The sequence below is a fragment of the Polypterus senegalus genome, chromosome 15 (genome assembly GCF_016835505.1).
Source record: "Polypterus senegalus isolate Bchr_013 chromosome 15, ASM1683550v1, whole genome shotgun sequence".
Classification (NCBI taxonomy): domain Eukaryota; kingdom Metazoa; phylum Chordata; class Cladistia; order Polypteriformes; family Polypteridae; genus Polypterus; species Polypterus senegalus.
The window spans coordinates 42,606,969-42,633,096 of record NC_053168.1 but is presented as its reverse complement, the minus strand read 5'-3'; the positions used below and the strand labels follow the sequence as shown (position 1 = coordinate 42,633,096).

The following is a 26,128-nucleotide window of genomic DNA, read 5'->3' as shown; positions in this document are numbered from 1 at the left end:
TAATATTCTTAGAAATCGCCTTAGTCAATGGGTGGGCCTCTCTGGCAGTGTCTTAAATTGGTTTGAATCCTACCTGGCAGGGAGAAAATTCTTTGTGAGTTGTGGTAATCAAATCTCAAAGACACATGATATCCGATATGGTGTTCCACAAGGCTCTATCCTGGGTCCGCTGTTATTCTCAATCTACATGCTTCCGTTAGGTCAGATGATCTCAGGTTACAACGTGAGTTACCACAGCTATGCTGATGACACACAGCTGTACTTATCTATAGCACCTGATGACTCCGACTCTTTCGATACACTAACACAATGTCTTACTGGTATTTCTGAATGGATGAATAGTAATTTTCTCAAACTAAATAAAGAGAAAACTGAAATTTTAGTAATTGGCAATAATGGATTCAGTGAGGTTATCAGAAATAAACTTGATGCACTAGGTTTAAAAGTTAAGACGGAAGTAAAAAATTTAGGGGTAACCGTTGACTGTAATCTGAATTTTAAATCGCATATTCATCAGACCACTAGGACAGCATTTTTTCACTCTATCTTAAGAAACATAGCTAAAGTTAGACCTCTTGTATCATTGAAAGATGCAGAGAAATTAATTCACGCTTTTGTTTTCAGTAGACTATATTACTGTAACGCACTCCTCTCAGGACTACCCAAAAAAGACATAAATCATTTGCAACGAGTGCAGAATGCAGCTGCTAGAATCCTAACTGGGAAAAGAAAATCCGAACACATTTCTCCAGTTTTGATGTCACTACACTGGTTGCCTGTGTCATTCAGGATTGACTTTAAAATACTGCTTATGGTTTATAAAGCCTTAAATAATCTCGCTTCATCTTATATATCGGAATGCCTGACACGTTATATTCCAAATCGTAACCTTAGATCTTCAAATGAGTGTCTCCTTATAATTCCAAAAGCTAAACTTAAAAGAAGTGGTGAGGCGGCCTTCTGCTGTTATGCACCTAAAATCTGGAATAGCCTGCCAATAGGAATTCGCCAGGCAAATACAGTAGAGCACTTTAAAACACTGCTGAAAACACATTACTTTAACATGGCCTTTTTATAACTTCACTTTAACTTAATACTGATACTCTTTATGTTCAATTCTTCATAATAACTATTCACAGTGGCTCCAAAATCCATACTGACCCCTACTCTCTCTTCTGTTTCTTTTTCCGGTTTCTTTGTGGTGGCGGCCTGCGCCACCACCACCTACTCAAAGCATCATGATGCACCAACATTGATGGACTGAAAGCCAGAAGTCTACGTGACCATCATCATCAAGTCCTTCCGTGAGAACCGTAAATACAAAGAGGACTGTTTGACTTATGTTAGGTAGATTGCCCAGAGGGGACTGGGCGGTCTCTTGGTCTGGAACCCCTACAGATTTTATTTTTTCTCCAGCCTTTGGAGTTTTTTTGTTTTTCTGTCCACCCTGGCCATCGGACCTTACTCTTATTCTATGTTAATTAATGTTGACTTATGTTTATTTTTTATTGTGTCTTCTATTTTTCTATTCATTTTGTAAAGCACTTTGAGCTACATTTTTTTGTATGAATATGTGCTATATAAATAAATGTTGATTGATTGATTGATTTAAACTAATAAATAATAACAATTAAATAAATAGTGCAACTTCCAGAAATAATACTATTACTTCAAGCCGAGGTGCATTACACAGTATTCACCAAATAAAAATAAAATAAAACAAGTGCAACTTGGTGATGACATCTTTACCAACTGAACCATTATTAAGGCAAATTGCATTAATATGGACCTTGTTTCAAGCTAAGCTATACATAAATAATAAAACTGCAACTTGCATTTATAATGCTATTTGTGGTATAGCCCTACGGAAACGTATTAGGGCCACAGTGATGAGAAAAAAAAACAAAAAACTATATGTCGAGAATAAAGTCGACAGGTTGACTTCATTCTCGACATTTCCACTTTAATCTCAACTCTTATATCGAGATTAAAGTCGACATTTCCACTTTAATTACAAAATAAACTATGAGTATAAAGTAGAATGTCGTAAACTAAACTTCATCCTAACATCAATGTTTAATTTACTAGATTTTCTCAAACACCTTCATAAGTTAATGTAACACATTAAATGGTTTGTGTTAAGTGTTCCTCGACCCAGTTGTTAATCGCTACGCGCTTCTTAAACCGACTTCCTCTAAACTAAGAGGCGGCGCAAGCAGCGATCGCCGCACAGAATCCATTCACTTCATGATATTCCTGCTCTCTGAAAATTTAGAATGCTAAGATAAATACTTGAGATCATTTTTAGGATGAAATGCATTAAAGCAGGTACTAAACATGCACAGTAGTACTGCTCCCTTGCAGTAAGGTGTTCCCAGGTGTACGTTCAGTGTAGAGAAATTTATGGCAGGTTTGATAAGGCTCAAAAAAAACTAGATATATGAATGGGTATCGCACAGGTTTAACTTAAATATTGTGTAAATGTTGGGTTTGTGATCTGGTGGTCGGAGACACGAACACAGAATTCAATGCAAGTTCATCTGAGCGGGCTTTCTTTATTGCATGCGCGCTGTCTCTCTGACATACCAAACCCACAGTTCCTATTCTTCCTTTTTCTCCACATAACCAATCACCACACGATAAATGTCTTTGTGAAATTAAAACTAGTTATAAACTTAGACCACTGAGTGTTCAGAACTTTAAATAAATAATAAAAAAAAAATCTTTGTTATACATGCTTAATTATGCCATCCATTCAGAGTTGCGTCCATCCCAGCAGGAGCAAATCCTTAAACCAGAAAAACATGCAAATTCAAGGCAGGGAACACCCGAGTCCCCCTTGCTGTGAGGCAGCAGTGCAATCTCCACGCCACCATGCCCCCACATGATTAATACATGCTTTAATGCAGGCATGTCAAACATGTGGCCCTCAACAGAAATCTGTGTGGCAAGCATGACAGATCCTAGTTAGCACTAAACTTGTACAAAATGATTACTATCGTTTGTGATTGAATCATTCTGCATCTTCGGTGTTACTTATTGACTTTTCTTTCTTCCTCCTTCTGACAAAAGCGCATTTTCCCATGGCATTACTGGAAACGTCATCTGCTAGTATATTTGCAGCTGCAGCATCAGCTCCTCGATATCCTAGGCATGACACTGCCCCCCCTTGACCAAAGTTAATTTAGCCGCAATGTCACAACTGAAGTGCTAGGCTGCAGCAGCCGGACAGGCTACACTTCTGGCTTGGCTGCTGAGACTGGCCACTGGGCAGAACTGACCATCACGAGTAGTAATAGCTTGCATATTTTCATGTAATGGAGCGGGAGATCGTCAGGCGGATCGGTGCGGCATACACAGTGATGCGGGCCCTGCATCTGTCTTTCGTGGTGAAAACGGAGCCGAGCCATTAGGCAAAGCTCTCAATTTACCGTTCAATCTACATTCCTACCCTCACCTATGGTCATGAGCTGTGGGAAGTGACCGAAAGAACGAGACTGCGAATACAAGTGGCTGAAATGAGTTTCCTCTTTAGAGTGCTTTCCCTTTGTAAAGGACACATGATGCTTCAGCAAGGCTTGAATCACAGCGTTTGCGTGACTTTTGACAAGTTATTGGGTGTCTTTAGTTTCCATAATTGTGCAGTTTTGTCGGGAATAGGAAAGGAAAATGGCGACATATGGGGTTAACAATCAAGCACCTCACTGAAAATCGAACAAGGTATTAATTTCTCTGTGTTATATGTAAAACAAAGGTTACGAATGTTTATGTTAAGTTATTTACATGCTTTTTATTTTGTACTTTGACTTTTATAGCTCTAATGGTGTGTTTATGGAACAAGGTCACGGAAACGATAATAAAATTCATAAACCATCAGTCTGAGAGTTGACCATCACTCAGCCGGGGTCGCTATACCCTTAAAGATAGGGTGAGAAGCTCAGTCATCCGAGAGGAACTGCTCCTCCACATCGAGAGGATTCAGATGAGGTGGCTCAGGCATTGGATCAGGATGCCTCCTGGACGCCTCCCTGGTGAGGGGAAGACCCAGGACACGCTGGAGGGACTATGTCTCTCGGCTGCCCTGGGAACGCCTCGGGATTCCCCCGGGAGAGCTAGTAGAAGTGGCTGGGGAGAGAGGGAAGTCTGGGCATCTCTGCTCAAGCTGTTGCCCCTAAGAGGATGGATCGATATTCATGTTTTTTTGCTCTAGTTTTATGTAATTTTGTGCTAGTATTGTAACTAACAGTTAGTGCAGACTACAGCTGAAGCTCTGAAGTGAATGCAAGAAGTTGGTGAGTTGCTTAACAATTTTTTGTGATTTTGAGTTTGTAAAATTTGTGTAGGTCAGGGGGCTTTTTGCATATCTGCTTATTTTACAATATAAACTTTGAAGTAAACTTAGTAAAGTAAAATTAGATTTTTGGAGGATTTGCTTTCCAACTTGAATTACTGAGTAATGAATTCAGTGAGCATTTTCGTGATTTCAGTTCACATGAACAGGACTTTGCGCTGTTTACGTCACCATATTTTTACAACGTTGAGTATGCGCCTGAGAATATCCAAATGGAATTGATTGAATTGCAGTCAGATTCTACTGTATTCTGAAGGCAAAATATAATGAAGTTGGTGTGTCAGGCTTGTATGCTTACCTGCCACCCTCATATGTGCAGATCCGTAAGTTGGCATCGAGAGTACGGTCTATGTTTGGAAGCACTTGCCTTTATGACAATTGTTTTCGTTAATGAAAGCTACCAAAACCCCATATCGCTCAAGACTTACTGTCGAGCACCTTTCATCCCTCATAAAAGTTGCAGCTGCACAAAATTTTAAGGCTAATATTGACGAACTGGTTACTAACAAGAGATGCCAAGTGTCGGAACAAAAGAAAGAAGTCTCACACTGTAAGACTCCTATATAAGGACCTAGCTAAGAGGCTAAAACTCTAATTGTACACTGTTGTACGGAGATTGTATGGAAATAAATTGCTTTTCTTTAAACTTTAAGTGTTAATTTTTTTTAAGTTTTCAGTATTGGAAAGAAAGCTACAGTAACTTTGTATAATAGTATTTGTTACAGTAAGGCCCGCTGACGCACATATAGCAGTCAAAGCGGCCCTCCAATGGTAGTGAGCATTCTAAATGTTTAATTAATTAATGTAGTGTGCGCTGCCTGTGCCTCCTATAGTGCCAAAGGAAGTCATTTTAAGAAGCATGTAGCGATTAACATGGCTCGGGGAACACTTAACACAAAGCATTTAATGTGCTACATAATTTGACGGGGTTTGAGAAAATCTAGTAAATTAAATATTCATTTTAAGATGAAGTTTAGTTTACGATGTTTTACTTTAATAACTAATTACGAGAATAAAGTCAACACGTCGACTTTAATCTCGACAAACGGCGAGAATAAAGTAGAAATGTCGAGAATAAAGTCAACATGACGACTTTATTCTCATCATAAGCGTCAAGATTAAAGTGGAAATGTCGAGAATATAGTCAACATGTCGTCACACTATTACACAGTACCCAGGTACATTACACAGTACTGAAAATAATAAAACAAGTACAACTTGGCTTGCATCATTATCCAGTAGTATAGAGACAGTATTCACACATTTGAACATACTGGTCCACATCTGACCTTTTAAATCCAAAGTTTCTCCAGACAACAGAAGTAATTCCTTTTTCCAGCAAAAGTTCTTCCGTGTCATCATGTTCAACTTTATCGTCTGCTACAGCTTCAGTTTCGGAATGTTCTCTGTCCATTTTCACTGCATGAACTCCATTGCATGCCAGTTTAGCATTGAAAAAGAACCCCCACGCAACACCTACACTAACGCATGTACTACGTTGCATGTGTGTTTAGTGGTGTAGCAGTGAAAAAGGTCCCCCTTAAACAGCTTCCCGCTGTGCCACGTTCCGAACGTTGTTTAGGCAATTTAAACCAGTGTTGTGGTATAAGAAAAATCCATAACAAAAATAATAAACGGTTTTCGGTATGAACCGGTATACCACCCAATACTAATGGGAGGTATTTCCTGTAAAAACTAAAATGAAAATTATAACATGAAAATGCAACCTCTGTTTTGCAAGTTCATTTTCAAAGCTGCAAAAATGAAAATGAAACAGCCCATTGACAAATTCATTTTCAGCCTGAACTGCAATGAAGCTACAAAAATGAAAAGTAAAACACAAACACTGGCACCACCTGTTACTCATTTAATTTTCATTCCCAATTTCTCAATATGCAAATAGTGAGGGTCAATGAGTGGGGCTTGGTGATTTTACACAATTTTTTGTCCCTTGTCGCTGTAGAGCCACTTCGTTTGATAGAATACTTTTCACTTCGACAGTGTTTAATACACATGATTCTAATCATTTTACTCCCATACTGCGAGCTTCACAGCAAAACTATCTCACAAAATTTAAAGAACACGCATAATTGCAGTTCTGAAGAAATTAACTGTTTAATTTAGTTACAATATTTAACACAAAAGAAATTACCCTTTATTACACTATATTTCACATTTATTTACACTTAAGTGGAAACAGGATGCTTTATATTTTTGTAGTATTATATTGTACTGTCACCGACTAACACCGTAATGGCTATTGTGTGGAGGTGCTCAGATCTGTAATCTGAACCGACACCTGGGCAGTTCTACCACCGCTTCTCTACCTGTTAAATGTCTGACGGGGTCAGTGGCAACTCAATCTAAGTGAGCCGTGAGAAGCAGGGCCGGTGTTAAAAATGCGTAAGCAAAGGGCAAGGCAAAAGAGGCGGAAAAGGAAGAGCCTCAAAGCTGAGATCCAGACCTGGAACACAATTTGCAGTGTCAGTTCAGTAAACTAAAACAGCAACGAAACCAGTACATCTGCATCTTCACTTCAGGAGGTTCACCTGCTTGCCTACAGCTGACCAGCATTGAACGCACCGGCTGCACAACACTTAACATACCGGTTGTTCCACCTACCAGTACAGCACAAAATATCATCTGACAACACAGCACTCCCAAACCCTGATGATGTGCCCTCAATACAGGCTGCATGACCAAAGCGGGAGAGAAGACCACCAAGCTGTTTCAACGAGTTTGTAATCTGCTGCAAGGAGTTGGAAGTGGCCGTTAAGGACAGAGACTTTGAAGGAAGGGCTATGCAATGGCAAAGGAGAAGTTACATCAACTAGGGATTAGTCACCAAAATATTAAGATGGCATTGTATCATCAATAGCAAAAGCACCAATAAAAAAACATTCCACAATGCACATTCACAAAGGCTTTTCAAAGTAGTTCAGCACAAAGCATGCAGTCCTTCCAAGGACAGCAAGCCCCCTTAAAGATGTAAATGCCATTGCAGTACTCTAGGCTGCCGCTACACTATAATACTACAAAAATAAACAGCGTCCCTTTTCTGCTTCAATGTAACTTATGACATAATAAAGGCATATTTCTGCCAAGTTAAATATTGTAATTAAATTGCTCGTTAATTTCTTCAGAACTACAATTATGCATGGTCTTCAGATTTTGAGACCGTTTCACTGTGAAGCTTGCAGCATGGGGGTGAAAAGATCAAAAATCACATGAATTAAACCATTGAAATTAGAAGTATTTTATCGATCAAAGTGGCTCTACAGCTACAGGACAAAGAATTGTGGGAAATCGATGTACAAAGCCTGCCCATTGACCCACACTAATTGCATGTTGAAATTAAAATGCAAAGTATAAATACGTTTTACTTTTCATTTTTGCAGCTTTATTGTGGTTCAGGCTTAAAATGAAATTGAAAATGGGGTCATTTAATTTTAACTGTAATTATTACATGCAGACTTTGAAAATGAAACTGCAAAAGGGAGGTTTTAATTTTTGCACAAAATACCTCCCATGCCACTATAAGGATCATCCAGAGTCACTCATGGAGTCCTCACAACATTCCTTGCTGAAGTAATAGCTATTGGGAATTAAATATATTTAGTATCAGTCTCAACAGACCCTGAAAACCTAAAGGTACTCACTCCTTCAACTCTTTTGACACAAAAATTTGGATCCTTTCCCACACCTCCAGGAGAGTTTGACTGCAATAGGTGCCAAACGCTTCACTAGTACTTTTTGGGACAGATGGCACTAACAACATCAGACTAAAGAAGTGACAATCTGCCAGGTGCAACCGCGCTTGTAAAAGATTCACAGATGAAGCACAACGAGTCATATGAGGGAGTGTGCTTTAGTTAAGACAGAAGAGTTTGTAAAGATGAAATCAAAGTTGTTAAGGAAGAGTGTACAAAGCTCCTTTTTAGACCAGTTTCGAAAATAGAAGGCAAAAGCAGTACTGAGGATTAAATATTAGAATTAGACAGTGGTATCTAGACACCAGGCAAGAGAGAGTGTTGTTTGGTTCAGTTCTGCATTTACAATTCTGCCTTTTACTAGTCTCATGTGGTACTGCAGTTCAATTAAATGTTAATGATCATTTTATTTATGACTATCCAACGATGCAATCAGTATTAACTGGTAAGAAGAAGCATGGCTGTGTTTATTCAATTATTTTTCTGTTCAAGTTACTTAATGCATCACCATTTTACCTTGTTCTAATTGCTGCATTAGTAAAGCAAAACTTATTTTGTGTGGTAAAATGGGAATGAGTTTAAGATGGCTGTGAGATTATACACTGGGTATAAGGAGGGCAGAACATTCACTTCAGAACACAATTTCTGATTTATACAAATGCATAAGAGGACTGTGAAAAAAATAACTGACTTAAAGAACTTATCCTTTAACTTTACTGGTTATTCAATAAGGACAAAAGCATCTTCTGAAATCTAAATTATCATGCATGTAACATAACCAGGCTTTATTGTAAACTGCTGCACCTCTTAAAGAGGTGGCCATATGTCTCTGTGTGTTTGGCTAGTGTCTTAAGTTTTTACAAATTAGGAGAGCAGTATTCTTGTTAAAGGAGTGCCTAATGAGTCCAAATTTGTGCAGGAATTCTATAGTCAACTGTACTTCAGTTTATACTTTTCATTATTAACGTATTTAAAAACAACAAGGTGCATTTTTATTTTTTGTATCATTACATTACTAGCTGTATTTACTATTTAAACAAAATTAATTTACACCTTTAATTGTTTTATTGCTGTAAAACATTGGACAATAAGGAATTTCCATTGGGTCATAACTCTGAACAGTAAACATACTAAAAAAGATCTTGAAAAGGTAGTTAATTTGTTCTGAGTGGAGTTAACTATTTATTGTAATAAATTTTATGCCATTCAGATTGTTCACTTACAGTGGATATAAAAACTCCCCTGCTGACTTTGTGTAATAAATTAAACCAAGATAAGTGCTGTAAGAACTTATTCCTCCTTTACTGCAAAATTGCAATCTAAACAAAGGAGGTCAAAACAAATCAGAAACTGTTTAGTGGAAAAAAAAAAATCATACAAAAACCTGGTTGCATTAATGTGCACACCCTTTACTAATCAAGAAGAAATCAACCAATCACAATATGTCTCATCTCAAATAGTAGTTAGTATACACCTGATAAATTAAAATGGCTCTGACTGAACTCTGATAAAGTTTGGCTGTTCCTGTAGGGTTATTCTGATAAACTAGTGACTGCATCTAGTGAGACACTTGGTTACAGCACACTCAAAAAGCCATGGTCCACAAAGGGCTTTTAAAACATGAAAGGAATATCATCATTGAAAGCTATCAGGACAGGGGTACAAAAAAGTATCCAAAGCATTAAACATCCCGTGGAGCACAGTAAAGACAGTCATCAACAAGTGGAGAAAATATGACTCAACAGTGACTCTACCAAGATCAAGATGTCCCTCTAAGATTGATGAAAAGACAAGGGGAAAACTGGACAGGGGATACCACCAAGAGGCTTACAGCAATATTAAAGAAGCTATAGTATTTCCTGGCAAGTACGGATTGTTTCCTACAGGTGACAACAATCAGTTGTATTCTCATATGTCTGGGTTGTGGGGTTGCTTAGTAAGACGCAAGCCTTTTCTCACAAAGAAAAACATCTTGTAGCAGTGCTACCATTAGTTAAAACCGCATCTCCCAGCAGTCCCTGCAGAGGCTCGTATTGGTCTTCTGTCTGAGGTGCAGGGGCTGTTGGGGTCAAAGGTGGTTAGTGTGGCTCTTAAAAGGAGGGCCGGTGTCTGAAGAGGAGGAGTGTGTTTTTTTTGTTTTTTTTTGTAATCTGTGTTCTGTGTACCTGTCTGTCTGCCTTCAGTTGGTTAACCGTACTTAGTTGTTGTGTCTTGGATTGTTTCGTTGTTGGGGTCTGCATTGTCTGTCTACCTGTGTGCCGAGGATTGATAGTGGATTCATGACCTTCCAGCAAGAAAAGGAGCACTCCTGAACTGTCCACCCGTCTTCGCCATTTTCAGGGACCTCCAGTAGGTCTGTCTTTTCATTCTCTTTCAATGTACAGATCTCTGGACTTACTATCTTCATCATTTAATTACATCCAGTGCCATTTTCCATGGGCTTTGCCGTGGGGAGTTGTTTGTGTGTTTAATGTAATATCGCCATAGGGGTATAGAGGTGGTATTGTTTTCAATTAATTTCATTATATTCTTTATTGTCTGATTCCAGTGTGCATTATTTTGTCTCTGTGAGTGTGTGTGTGGGCCGGGCAAGGCTGGGAGCGTCCCTGGGATCTCCACCATAAAAATAAATAAATAACCGTCTTCTTGACCGTGTGAAACTTAGCGGCACCAGACCGTTACAATCTGAGCCCAACTAAAGTATGTTTGGCACAAAAATAACACAGGACATATCATACCCACAGTGAAACACAGTGGAGGCAGCATTATGCTTTGGAGCTACTTTTCTTCACCTCGAACTGGGACTTTAGTCAAGGTAGATGGAATCATTAATAGCTATGATCATCAGTCTACTTTGGCAAAAAACCTTCTGTGAGGAAGCTGAAGATGACGCGTAACTGCACCTTTCAGCATAACAACAACTCAAAGCATACATAAAAATCAACAAAGAAATCACTACATCAAAGGAGGATCAATGTACTGGAATGGCCCACTCGGAGCCCATATCTTAACCCAATTTAAAATCTGTGGGATGCCCTGAAGAGAGTGATGTACATGAGATGTCCTTGTAATTTGACAGATGTGCCAAACTGACAAACTCTTACCCAAAATGACTGAGTGCTGTAATAAAATCAAAAGGTGCTTTAACTAAGTATTAGCTAAGGGGGTGTGCACACTAGTGAAACCAATCTTTGATAGGATTCTTCTTTTTTTTTTTTTTTTACTAAACCGTCTCTGATTTGTTTTCGCCTTCTTTATATAGATTGCAATTATGGTGAAATTAGCTCTGACAGGATTTATCTTGGTTTCATTTTTTCAAAAACATAAAATTTGTGATTTTTGGGAGGAGTATGTAGACTTTTTATAACCACTGTACTACTCTACAATTAATTCAAAATACATCCATTTCCTTTAAGTGGCACGTTGTCTATGACAGAGTGGATTTGTAAATATAAGTGATACACCTATTTTCAGACATTTTTGTAGTCAACCTTTATACTCATTTGTTTGTCTGTGAAGTAATCAATTTCAGAATGTGATTGACCTAGGACATCCATGTATTTGTGCACGTATTACATGTTTATGTTTCAAAATATTTTTGCATTTATGCTATTTGCCTCTTAAAATGTGCTTAAGAGCAAATAGGGGTAGTCAAAGAGCATTCACATTCATAATTACAATTTCTGTTTGTGCTAAAACTACATATACCATTAGTTTGCAACAGTGTCTGTTCTCAGCCATTTACTCATTATTTTACATACATGAAAACCATTTACATGTACATGTTACCATTTACATGTAACAAGTTAAACACTATAAAAGTTTAACAAGTTTTTATTTTAAAAGTGCTAGTGTTAATACTTTGATCAGGGAAACTTTGTGGGGTCTAACAAGAAAAACAAGTCCTCTAACAAAGACAACTGTTTTGCTATTCAATAAATGACAAAAGGTGAGGAATACCTTTAAAATACCACAAAATAAGAAATCAATCCAATGCAATTGGCCTAGCTTTGTGGATTTCAAACTCTCTGTAAAGTGTGGGGGTTTTATCAGTTGTCAACCATAAAAATAATTATATACTCTCTACCCACCTCCCCCCCAAATACTTTAGAGTCACCAATACCCTGGTAATTGAATTTTTAATATAATTATCCTACCGACTCAAAGCTCAGAAACAACTGGCCTTTACCATTAACATTTTGCTGTATAAATAATGAGCAAAAACGGTGTTATGTACAATTACAAAGGATAGAAGAGGATAGAATCAATAACAAAAATAGCAAAATATGAGAAAAAAGTCTAAGTAAAAAATTGTTTCTGATTAATGTATTCTCAGTGAAATAGATTAGATTTATATTTACTCTTGTCTGTTTCTGTGAATTATGAATAATTATCGAGGTGGACAAATTGAAAATGCATAAGTTTGTCTGCTGGGACACTAGCTTTCCAAACCTGGTAGTCCAGGTATGATTTCTGAAAATGCAGCTTTATATACATGATGGAGAATTAACTGCAACTTTTTACAGAAAAGCTTATTTGTAAATTCTTGTTATACATGACTGCATAACACACTTTGACCACAAAATAAAGGCAATCAGCATCTTGGAAGAAAATACTTTAATAAATAGATGGTTTTGAAAGGATTGCCATTTTGATACATGGTCTTTTTTCCAATGTACGCAAAATACTTTTGCAAAAATAAACTGAAATACTGTATTAATACAGCAGTATACCACTTAGGAGACCAGAGAGTATAGTTTAATGGTTAGCTTCTTATTTTTATGAGACTCCTCTTGTGCCCTTTCTGTGACACTTAAAGCAAAATCTGTTTGTAATGGAGTATTGGCATGCTGATTTCAAAATGCTAATGTCCAATTCCTAAGGCTGAAATTTTGAAAACTTCTAACAGGGGAACTGTTGTAACATTCAAGTCATCACATGTGATCAACAAGCTGCTGAATATTTTAGGTCATTTTTCTCAGTGGTACCAAGCCCTGGCAGTTGAAGAGAGTTGCCTGCTGCATCAGAGTATATTTTGTTGTACAATTTAAGAAATGAATCAGCATTACACCAGCAGTGGTTACATTTTTCAGGCTTACTAGGTCAGTAAACAGGCTAGTGTTACTGTGATTTCTCACCTTTTCAAATTCTAAAAGTAGTTTTACCTGAAAACAAAGGACTGTTTTTATATGTGTTTTCTGGATGTTCTCTACATATAGCAAGGTACATTCTGACTTGGTTGTGATGCTGTATTGTCACAGAAGTCCTCTCTACTTTGCAGAATATCCTCTACAATTAACCCACTGAAACAGTTTATCCAGTATTTGACAAGTTATTTTCCCAAAAGTTTTGCTGCCACTTCATAATTGCTGCTTGCAATTATGATTCCTTTCATTTGCAAATTGTATTGAAGCAGTCTGTAATTTGGCTGTACATAATTAAAAATTGGTACACTCAGGTGTCCACTCTACCAATTTGTCCACCTCTAATTATGTATGTACATAACATGTATTATAAAATTAATTGAAAAGGACAGTAAGTAACATGAAAATATATCATGGTTATGTTAAAGGTCATTTACCTTGATTAACAATGGGAGATGAAGTATGCCGAAGTCCGTCAGGATAAACAGTTGTGCTTGCAGCAGAAGAATGAGGACTAACAGTATTATATCTGGAGGGAGAAAAAAATACAAAGGACTGAGTTCCAAAATCATGTAATAAGCAACAAATATACAAAGACAGCTATAACAGGAAACACATATAATGAAGTAATGGATGAATACATCCCACTCATCTGTCACCTGGCTGCATTGCTCCAAACATCAACCTTTCTTGTTTGTGGACAGTATTATTTGTAAAGTCTTTACTGGCTACCTGGTGGATTCTTCTGGGGACTGAGTTTGGCTGAGCTTTGTGAGTGATCTGTAGACCATACACATATTGCCAACCACCCACAGCTCTGATTACAATATTTCCCAATATATATAAATATATTTTTCAATATTTTTTATTTAAAGTCCACTTAATGATATATCAAGCTTTCAAATACTCTGCCCTCCCTAATTAGGACTGAACAACTAACCGATTTAAATTGTCAGAACTGCAATTTATAAATAACTAGTTGTGTTAACAGGTTTTGCTCAGAAAATCTAACAAGACAATGGGCCTCAATTATAGTGTCATTGATTAATCAAGTTTATCAGAAGTACTATGCATTTGAGTTCTTTTATGTATACAATATTTTGTGTATATATATATATATATATATTTTATTTTTTTAAAAAAAGGGGCTAATATTATTGGCAGGCAGTGTAGTGTAGTGGTTAAATTCAAACCCTGAGGTTTTGGGCTCACTGATACTGTGTAACAACAACCAATTCACTTCACATACCTGTGCTCCAATTAGAAAAAAAAACTAAAGAAATTAACCCAAGTTTATCTCAGATGTAAGTCGACTTAGATAAAGGAATCAGTCAAATAATAAGTAGTATTATTAGATCACTGGAGCTTTCCCATGAGCACACATATTCCAAATTTCAATCAAATCAGTAAAAGCATTTTTCAAATTTTGGGGTAATTAGTTTTTCTACTGGGGAGTTTAAACCTAAATATTGATATCTCAAAATGCCCTTCCTTATCAGTTGCTCTAAATATACCATCTTGCCAAATTTCAACTTTCTAATTAAATGGGAAACAGTATATTTGTTGATGACTGAGAGTTACTCTAATTTGCATTGTAAAAGATCTTAAAATACTTCAGTACAATTTATCTGGTCCAAGATGTTTTCAATGTGTTTATTTTTCTTTTTTTCCCTTTCTTCAAAGCTGCCTTTTGCAGGACAAATGCATTATACAGGGAAATACAGACCAGTAACATGTTCTCTGCCTAATATCGAGTTTAAGTAGGAGTGGCCAAAATTCTTATTACCATACAATTAAAAGTTCTGAGGGTTTCAGTAAATAGCATTAATGTATTTGCATATAAATTTACAAATGTATATAAGTAAATAAATATATGGATTGTGCATAGAAACTACATATGAGCAAACATAAACACTTGCTGCAAGACAATACAAATAGTCAATATAAATATACAAAACTATCTTGTTTAATAAACTATATTAGCTTTTATCTCAACACAGTGTTAGCAACACATACTGTTCTATGTTTAGTTCAACGTATACAGGCAAAAATAAAGGAAAAAAACAGACAAATTGATTCTTTCATAAAACTGTGTACTCCTTAGTATGAGTGATGGCAAAAAAGCTATTATAATATAGTCATTTTTAAATAAATACTGGTAATTAATCAAAACCAGGGACAGCAGTTACCAAGATACATTGGGGGGGGGGGTTGGTTTGGGGGAGAACTAGAAAAAAAAAAAAACCAAAACAAATAAAACACAGAATTGTACATAAATGCTAACACTCATGCACACACATAAATTGGGTAAAGCTTAATAACCCAGTTAAGGCAGAAACCTGGTTTCTTAATAATTTGTCTTTACACAAGCAAGTAATGTTCTGGAGTTCTCCTTTAGCAAAAAAAGATTGTGGTGCCGAGCTTTGAATCGTAAATTCAGCTCGTCAACAATTTAACAAGTTCTGAAATACTGAGACAGATAATTTCAGCCAGGAGAAATTTATATTTGTGGACACGCTACTCATAGCTGCTGAAAGCATGTGCTAAGCAAATACGTGTGCAGACTACAGTCACCCAGTTACTGCGTTTACATGGCCACGTAAATGGCTTATTCACAAAAAAAAAAAAAATCTACCTCTGTTAATCAGATTTCTCAGTGGACAATGCCCCGATATTTCTAATTAGAATGAGGATTTACATGGCATTTTAGAAAGCAGGTTTCTGTGAATAATCAAGTAAATTTAGCATGTTTACATGTGCTTCAAGACACTATACCATTGTTGGATCTGAAGTAGAGAGTTTAGATGAAACAGCAATCACCTTGGGCCTCGTGTGTAACTCTGAGTGTAGAATACACACTAAAACATGGCACACAGACAAAAACCAAAATGTTGCATATGCGCAAAGAATTCAAATGCATAAAACTGTGCATAAGCAAAGTTCCATGCACTTCCCCTTTATAAATACCAATCAACGTGAATTTTAATGAACATGCACATGCCTACTGCCCTACCAAGACTCCTCCCAGAATTGTACATATTTGAATATGCAAATCAATATAAATAGCCCCTCCTGTTCAGTGTTTTGTTGAAAGACAGTGGCTAAATCACAAGTAAAAAAAGAATTTGTGTACTATTTGGCGACTTAGGCAGTGATTTGAGCAACAAAAGGAAATTGATGGCTTGCCACTCAAAAGTTTCTAGTTCAGTATGTCACACAGTGGCCAAAACAAAAAAAAAAAAAAAAAAAGTTGGCTATATGAGTGTCATGCAGAAACGTAATAGGGTCAACGAGGAGAAAACAAATAGGGACAAAGGGAAGAAAAACAGGTCTGTCAAGTTTAAAGTCGAAATGTCCAATTTAATGACAAAATAAACTACGAGATTAAAGTAGAATGTTGATAACTTAAATTTTAAAATCAAAGTTTCATTTACTAGAGTTTCTCAAATCCCATTGCACCTAAAGTAACACATTAAATGCTTTGTATTCTGTGTTCACCAACCCAGTTAATCGCTATACGCTTTTAAATGGGCTCTCTCTTACACCGACAGGAGCGCGCAGGCAGTGATCACAACACAGAATACATTACATTCATGATATTACAGATCTCTGAACATTTTAGAATACCAAGATGTATACTTGATACCATTCTCATGATAAAATGCATTAAAGCATGCATTAAACATGTTGGGGCATGGTGGCTCACAGGTAGCAATGAGCTGGCACCCCATCAAGAGATTGTTCCTGCCTCCCGCAAGATGCTTGCTGGGAGGTGCGCAACCCTGGATGGTATAATTTACTGCAGCAATACTGTGTCTGTCAAACATACCAACCCCCAATTCCTGTACTTCCATATAATTTCTTCACTTAACCAATCGCCACATAATAAGCGTCTATAAATGTAAATTCAGCTATAAGCTTAGAATGTCAGTTCTTCAAAAGTTTAAAGAACATTGAAAAATTTTCATCATAAATATTTAAATTATTCCATCCATCTATACATCCAGGGTTGCACCAGTCCCAGCAAGCATACGGCACGAGGCAGAACAATCCCTGGATGGGGCGCCAGCTCATCACTACCACTGTGCCACCATGCCCTCACATATTTAATTATTAAGAGTATATATTTAACTGAATTTAATAATTTATCTGTAAAATGTAATATACATACTTTAATGCATGCTAGTATTCCAACAGCACACAGCTCTAAGAGGATAGCTCTTGGAAATCTAAATCAACTAAGAAGCCAGTCATATAAATATGCTATCTCTTCTACTGAAATGAATTCCTTTATTGTTATTGTATGGTAAAATGAGACTTAATATGCATCTCCTCCATAAATTTAATTTTCCTATAAAATGATTAAAAAGATGATAAAAAAACAATATACAATATGAAAGCAAAGTGCAATATACATGTACATATAGTGGAAATGGTTCATAAAGTGGCTCAGATTGTGCAATATTACAGTAGTAATGCAAGTTTGCAGTGAGGTAATTGTAATTATAAGTACAAACAGTTCTACCAGGAGCACCTGATGGACTGTGAGTGTGTTTATAGCTCTTACAAACTGTTTCTATGCCTGTTTCTGAATCCTTTGCCGTATGGGAGAATTTCAAACAGACTAGGGCATGGGTAACTTTAATCCATGCAGATGATGATGGCTTTCCCGAGGGACCTATAAATGTCCTCCAGGGCTGGGAGCTGTATCCCAGTAATCCTCTGTGCTCTTGACACAACTCACTATAAAGCTTTCCAATCAGCTACTGTGCAGATGTGATATCACACACACAAACAATGGGTTAAAATACTCTCAGTGGTGCACTTTAACAATGTTGGTATGGTTAAAATTAAAATTTGGTATTTGAAATAGTTTGGCCATTCTGTGCACCATTATATTGTTACAGAATTATTACAATCAAGTTGCTTAAATTTATAAACAATATGCAGTTAATTTCAATGTATTTGATAAAGCCTGCAACATGGGTGTGAATCTAAAAAAAAAAAAAAAAAGAAAGGGAAACGACACAGAAACAGTAGTACTGCTTTGACGCTGGGTGCTGCCCATTTAGAATACCGAGCAAAAACCTGCATACACACGGTGTAAGGCTGCTGTGAAAATATGCGTGACTTTACTCCAAGATTAGTTTTTATACATCAGGAAGTGAGCGTGGAAAAGGGTATGCAACATTTGTGTGTGTATGCACTGCTTATACACGAGGCCCCTTGTCTTGTTCTGCAAGAGTGACATTTCAACCAGCCAATGCAACTCCATCAAATGCAGCTTCTCAGTTGTAAACCCTTATTTGATACAAGAGTTGCTAGTTACATTAAACAGCATATATTTTAATACCAGACTTTCCAAAATCATGCGAGAAATTAAACCTTTTAAAGAGATATTCCACTTTCTCTTAAGAGATGATTTTCTCTAAAGAAGCACCAAATACTGTTTAGAAGCACTGCTTCAATAAAGCCAATGAATAATGTTTGCATTTCAAATGAAAAATTGCTTTAATTTAACAGACTACACTGAAAATATTCTGCAGAGGAGTGAATGCTTACAGTGTACAAAAATTACAAGACAAGGCTAAAATCTCTAAGGACAAGGCTAATTATAATCAAAAAAACTCTAAGGTTCATCTGAAAGCCATGTATCTGTTTCATGCACACACAACATGCAGTCCATGTTTACGGCTATACATCTGAAAGGATTTTTTCCCCAATATCCAAGTGATTACAAGTCCAGATAACAATTACTGTACATTCTTTTAAAAATAAAGTTGAACAGAGGTTAAGCTTATATTAAAGAGAGAAGATTACCCAACATTGGAAAAGCAAGTTTTAGAATCTGCAGAGTCATGTGGAATTGGCTTGATGATCCACAGTATGGCATTGCTGCTTATTGTTAAAGATGAAAGCCAGCATAAAATGGGAGGATGGTGGGTGGTCTCCGCTTGACTTCCCTCAAAAGTGAGGGCAGTGAAGCTGCCACATTTAATAATAATAATAACTTACATTTATATAGTGCTTTTCTCACTACTCAAAGTGCTCTTCACGCAAGGTGGACTTGGAACATGAACCCATAAACTCCTTAGTGCAAGGCATTTAAAATTTTCACACATTTTCTAAATAGGATTTTTTGAATTACAGGATTCATAGGGAGATATATTGGTAGCATCTGCTGCACAACAGTAAACAACCCAGGACAGAAGAATTAAAAAAGCAAAAGGTGTTTTAAACCTCACCTAACTTGTAGATTCTCTGAAGAAGTAGTCTCAGATAAAGTCTGTAATACAAGAACAAATATTTCACTCAAATTAGGAAAATAAAAAAAGTACATTTTTTTTCTGTTCAAGGACTTTACATTATCATCAACATCTGTCATAAATGAATGTATTCTAATGTCAAAAATCATTTTAAAATACACAGCATGCCTAAAACGTAATACATGTGAAAATCGGATATCTGTAAAAGTGGTTTACAAGTACACATGACTAATTTGTGTTTTTAAAACAAAAAGATTACTGCTTATTTCACAACTTAAGATCATCAGTTGCAAGTATTGATGTCACTATACCAGAATTTTTGCATTCAATACCACTAATAGTAAAATGTTGCAATACTCAATACCTATTTGAAGCCTTGACAAACATCAAAATCTCAATCAACAAAAAAGTACCTCCATTTTGAAAGTACATAATATTGTACCATTTTCTATAATAGTATTTATATATTTTGTATCCTAATAGTAACTGCAACTTTAGAATTGTGGTACGGCTTGAACATCCCTAATGTGGAATGCCCAGAAATACTTTGGATATTGGAATATTTGCATCTTCCTAAAACTTTATTCTGTGCACTTAAACTATACCATGGTTTCAGGGAGAGAGCAACAGAATTGACACTGTAAGATGTCAGATATAGATGATTCCTTACATAATTTCATTCTATTCATAAGCGACAGCACAAGTCCAACATACACACACAGCAACTGACACAGCAGCACACAGTGCAACCAATTGACCCAAGGTCAGTTGTGAACAGCTGCTGGCTTTCTTTGAACTTCTTGTTTATTAAGGCAGTATTCAAAAGCCAGTAGTTCAAACTTGCTGGTCAACTAAACCTTTGCACAGAAATATGAGTGAAAAACATTTCAGTCTATTTTCTCAGGTGTTTGCATTTTGTAAAAAATGTACCTGTCACTTCATCAGGAGAAATAGTTATTGAAAACAAAACTGTTTAGTGACAAACTGAAAGATGTACCTGATACCTAAGCCAAATGTCTTTTGACTCTTATTCTTTAGAAAGGTCACTTGAAAGTGAAACAATAAAAATGTCAAACAATAACTGATTTGGTAGTATCTCTACTGAGCTAAATTTATTGGTAGCTTGACAAAACCGCCTTGAGACTACAAACTTGTGAAAAAATAAATCTCTTAATGTGTTTACTTATGTTTTGTATTTTTTTATTAGTTTTACATTCAAAGCTGAAAATACCAAACATTGTTAAAATAATTTGATGTCAGAATAATTTTTTTTTTTTAATAATTTTTCCTCTCTCCTTTCATTCCCTCTTCCTAAACACATATTGTTGAAGGATCATACACTTTGTTCCTAACATATCATATATTAAACACACACACAGTATATCTAAAGATATCTAAATTATATTTATTTTGTAGATGAGCAAGTAATTCAACTTTGCAAATTATATATATATATATATATATATATATATATATATATATATATATATATATATACTACCGTGGCTGTTCGTTTGTCTGTCCAGGACTTTATATCACCTGTAGCTTGCAATCCGTTTGACCTATTGGCCTGAAATTTGGTACAAATATACTATGTGATATCTACTATCCGCTTTCGGAGTGATGACTGACCTCCAAGGTTACTCCTCTTTCTAATTTTATTGTAGAATCAACTCTTGGCAGCAACCAGCAGAGTGGTCATGGGGCGCATATGTACGGGTGCCGTTCTCATCCCTAGCAACTTTGCCGTCACTTCCCCTACCTCTTCATATCTTAAATCATTTTTGAGGAAGATGGATGACTTGAGTGCCAGCTTAAAGAAAATGTACTAAGTAATTGCAACACAAACACTGACTTAATCAGTTTTAACGCAAAAAGATGCTGACAAAAGAAAAGAAGCAGCGGGCCACTAGGGTAAAGGAAAGAACAACTGCTCAGGAAGCAGCAAGCGCAGCAACCTCTGAGCAAATGAATGCTAAACGTACAGAGAAAGAGTATGAAAACTATGAATTCTCAAATCAAGTGTATTCACTGCACATTCTCATGCAGTGTGATTTAACTGGTGTATGTGCATGTGTGTATGTATATATATATATATATATATATATATATAAATAAATAAATAAATAAATAAAATGCACAGTTGAATCACTCACTCATCCACAAAAATCACTATTTCCTATTTTGTTATAAAGCTGAAATTATGAAGGATGGTATATCTAAGGTAATAGGTATTCACTAAGGAAGTAGTTTTATATCAATAATGGGGGGGCTGGACCTGAAAAAAAAATAAAAAAATAAATACATACCCTGAAATCTTAAATACCTTGACAAATCTGATTGAAATTTGATGATGTAGGAAAAAGTTAGCCGACGCATGTTTACTTATTGTAATAATGGCCCCATCGAGTGGGACATTCTAACGCACCACATTTACCTTTTTACGTCACATACCGAGTGCGATCATATGGAGCAGTGACATGTGCTGGATTATGCAAATGAAGGTGGTCTGCAAAACCAAAAGTGAAAGGAGCAAATTCAGCGAAACTCAAAGTAGTGTTTAGCAAGGTGCTATAAAGCTAAAACGCTTGCCAGGAATTGTGGCTTATGAGCATAGCCAATTTTGCACAACTGATCCAATAAAAAAAAAGGCACTTAATATAAATCACCCCTATCTATATCCTTATGGAAAATGCCAACATAGGAACTACAACTCCTATTAGACAGCACACGGTGCTCCAGACGATATCATCAGTGCTCAAAAAGACTGAATAAGAGCATCGACAAACACAGCATGTCATCAAATTGCTACTTTTGTTTTTTTTTTGTTTTTTTTCCTTGCCTCAACTTAGATTGTATTTAGACATATTGCATTATAAAGAGGAGGGAGTCTTTTAATTTAAATTTGGAAGTCTTTCTGAGAAATGTTTTGCATACCAGTACATGCAGTGTTGCCAATCCCTTAATGAGCAATCTTTTTTCTTCTAAAACAAAAATGCTTTACAAAACTGCCAAACCCAAATACTTGTTTTTTGAGTGTATTACTACTTCAAACTCATACCTGAAACATAACTTGTTTGAAATGAAATTCAGCTGCTTTGATCATCACTACTGATAGTTAGTTATATTTGACACATTCTGCAAAGTTAGATTTGGGCAGCCGAACAGTGATGTGATGCACATGGTCATACATGCACTTCATTTTACTGTGTCCACCATATGTGACATTAAATCTGAGAAACCGATTACTCTTTTTTTTTTTTTTTTTAAATAAGTGTATAGCCTTGCATTTTTGAAAAAGCCAATACTGTTGTCCACCTGCAAATCATCATTAAGTTTTCTCAATCAGCAATCAATGTTTTATATAATAAAAAAGCACACACACACACAATGCAAATTAACCGATAGAGCCATGCCACAAATGAAAAAATGAAGATTAAGTTTTTCAGAATGTGATAAGAAACAGGACAGTGCTTTTCAGTGGATAAAAATAATTAACACCATATATTGTTTTTTGTTACTAAACATTTAATCAAACCCATTGTATACTTGAGATAATACTAAAGGTATGTATTGATGCTAATAGAAAGGCGAGATTTTTAGCAGTTTTTAGCTTTTCACCTTTGTAACATTACTGCATACCCTAATTTTGCAATGTCCTTTAATACTGTTCTGCTGCAATCTCTTTCACACCAACATGGAGCAAGTAAATCACATAAAATAAAAATAGTGTACACAGAACAGTACTTGGCTACATAGTAATTCTGAAACATCCAATTAACCAATGGCACTATTACGGAGGCATACTGACTTAGAAAAGTTTCTGGGGAAAGCCAGGTAACAGAGCTTGTAGGTTATATTTTATATACTCAATATCAAATAATTCATTTTTACCTTTTCTGAGCGCTCCTGCTTTAGCTGTCTTGTAAGTACAATTATGTGAAACATTAAAGCCTGACGTTCTTTTTTCATTGTCAAAATTATTTCATTAGCTTGTCGCATCTTTTCTTTTTCTTCTTGAAGAGCCAGTGCTAATGCCTTATTGTTACTCTGAAGGCTTTTAACAATGAAAGATGCATTACCTGTCAAAAAAGCAAACAGATATAAAAAAAAAAAGTGAAAAACATTTTTTTTTTTTATTGTGCATCAGTGTACTCCAAAAAAAGCCATTAAAATGTTACTTATTCACTCTAAATTTCAAAACAGATTGCTACACAAAAATATAAATAAGCTCAATAACTAGCTTGGATTAAATACAGAAGAAACTAATCTAAAAATGTTAAATATTTACTGTTTATGCTTTGTTAAATATACCTGTTTAAAGCAAATTGTAATCTTTACAGATCTTACTACAAGTATGTAAAGAAAACGTGCATCATCTTGTACTAACTTTCATTGACTTCAAAACTCTAAGAATAAAATCCATACATCTACTGTCTAAACCTGTCTAATATGATGGATTGGCTACATGATGAACAAGGCAAAAGCCAGCCCTGGACAAGATGTAACCAGTAAATCATAAAAATGTTTACACAGCCAGTTACAATAGACAAATTGAGAGCTTTCAAATTAATTCATGTTTCTCTGTGTAAAAATCATACAAGTTACAATGTATATAAACACTCACTCATATACTGTATATTAAAAAACACAGATGCTGCACATATATAATGTTATCACTTACTGATGATCTTGCTTGTAATTTTTGAGGATAAAGCTTTGCTGGACGTGCCAGCCTTGGCCAGCCTTTTATTTCTTTTTTCCTTCATCTTTTCCTTCATTTCTTCAAGGCTTTCCTTAAATGACCTCTTCAGCACTCGCTCTCTTACCATGGCTGTTAACATAACATGTTAATAGGCAAAACATTATTTACAGCTATATTAATTAAAAAAATGGACATTGCACATCATAATTAGCACACTGTAAAATCTTACGAAAGAGATCGGTTCGGTATAAAGAACTTTTCAAAAGACCTATCACTTCCCTGCCAAATGTAATCAAACAGATCTGATATAGGAAGATTTATTTTTAACATTACAGGCAATAATTGTTATTAAATTGAAGCGAAACATTTACCGTATTTGCTAAAACTGACCTAAACATACGCCAGAAATATAATATTGGATTTGACTTTACTTAAAAAATGCAGTGAAATGCAGTAAACACAATATACACATATATATAAATTGTAGCAGTTTAGGAAGGAGGACAACTTCAACAACACAAAATACATTCAGCATTTGGGTTTACTCACCAGGTGAAATAAGCAACAATCAAGACAAGCAATTTATACAAATAAGAAGCTCTCTTTGCCACCTTCAACCAACGGGAGATTCCAACTTCACTCGAGTAAGAACGCAGCCATTATGCGCAGTCTGTGTAATCTTTTCGCCGTCTTCCTCGGTTACATATCCAGAATGATATTTCTCGTCAAAAAGTTTCAAAAACATCCACCACTTACCATCTTAAGATTTACAAATATTAAGATAAAATAATAACACGTTCAAATATTCCTTTTCATATTATTACACCACTAAGTGTGGTTACGTTAGTATTTCGAATTATTTGCACATAACTCTGATTGGCTACATACGCAGACACGTGACCACTTCTTTACGTAATTTCCGCCTGTTCTGGGCCAAGCCTCTCACTACCCGATCCGCAACCACTCCCCGATGTACATCCCGCATGCGCAAAGTCACTGCAGCGGTCGCAATAATAACAGAGCTCACCTTAGCGTTTATTAACAGATAAGAGTACTGATTAGCTACGGTTAGTGATGAGTATTTCACTTTGCTGACTCGATTCTCCGGAACTACCCGTTTAAGTGGATCGATTATTTTGATTCGTTTAGAATCTAGCGTATAATGAAAGTAAGGAGAGCGGCGGCGTTCACTGTAATCGGAAGATTGGGCTAGCATCAGCCCACAAGTACGACGCATGATTAATCGCGTCACCAAAAACATAAGTTAATAACTCGTACATTATTTTAACATTTATGTGTGTGTATAAATATGTATTTTTGCTTGTTTAATTTATATTTAATTATCTATAAATATAATTCATTAAATATTTAACATGATGATTCATGTCATTGTCCTGTTTCCGTACATAAAGCACGATAATATATTTAAGGTGCCTAATTAAAATAAGATGTTTTGCTACAGAATCACAACTGAATAAGAACTGTGCAACTTGTAATGGTTCGATCACGAATCAACTGAACGAGACTGACACCCTGGCAGTGTTTACTAATAGAATGAATCGAGACGCATAAGGCAGGGTGATTTTACGCATGCGCTTTAAACAGCGGCAACAAAAGACGGAGGCGACGTCACGTCAGACACACAGTTTTAGCACTGTCGTTGATCTCGATTGAACCGTTTCGTATTGTTGTTAATATGATTCACTAAAAAGAGTCACTCAAAAAGAAGAAATCGTTCGCGAATCGCCCATCACTAGCTACGCTACGATTTTGCTTTTTTAATGTATCTGTTTATATCTTGCCTGAAGAAGGGGCCCGAGTTACTTTGAAAGCTTTCTTATTGTAATTGTTTAATTTGGCCAATAAAAGGTGACATTTTGCTTGACTTCTCATTGCTGAATCGCAGTTGTCGTTAGTAAAGCAACCAAACATATAAACTGTATTTCATGACT

At 36.0% G+C, this 26,128-nt stretch overlaps 1 protein-coding gene across 1 annotated transcript in view; it reads right to left on the bottom strand.

Annotated features, from left to right (window-relative positions):
• LOC120515758 (shugoshin 1-like) overlaps positions 1 to 25,544 on the bottom strand; it is a 37,065-nt gene extending 11,521 nt beyond the window's left edge. The window contains exons 1-5 of the mRNA XM_039737045.1: positions 24,726 to 25,544; positions 24,156 to 24,305; positions 23,366 to 23,553; positions 19,451 to 19,491; positions 13,643 to 13,734 (exon numbers count right to left, since the gene is read on the bottom strand). Of these exons, the coding sequence (XP_039592979.1) occupies positions 13,643 to 13,734; positions 19,451 to 19,491; positions 23,366 to 23,553; positions 24,156 to 24,303 (469 nt within the window). The 5' untranslated portion in view covers positions 24,304 to 24,305; positions 24,726 to 25,544. The remainder of the gene's footprint in view (positions 1 to 13,642; positions 13,735 to 19,450; positions 19,492 to 23,365; positions 23,554 to 24,155; positions 24,306 to 24,725) is intronic.
• Positions 25,545 to 26,128: the final 584 nt, after the last annotated feature.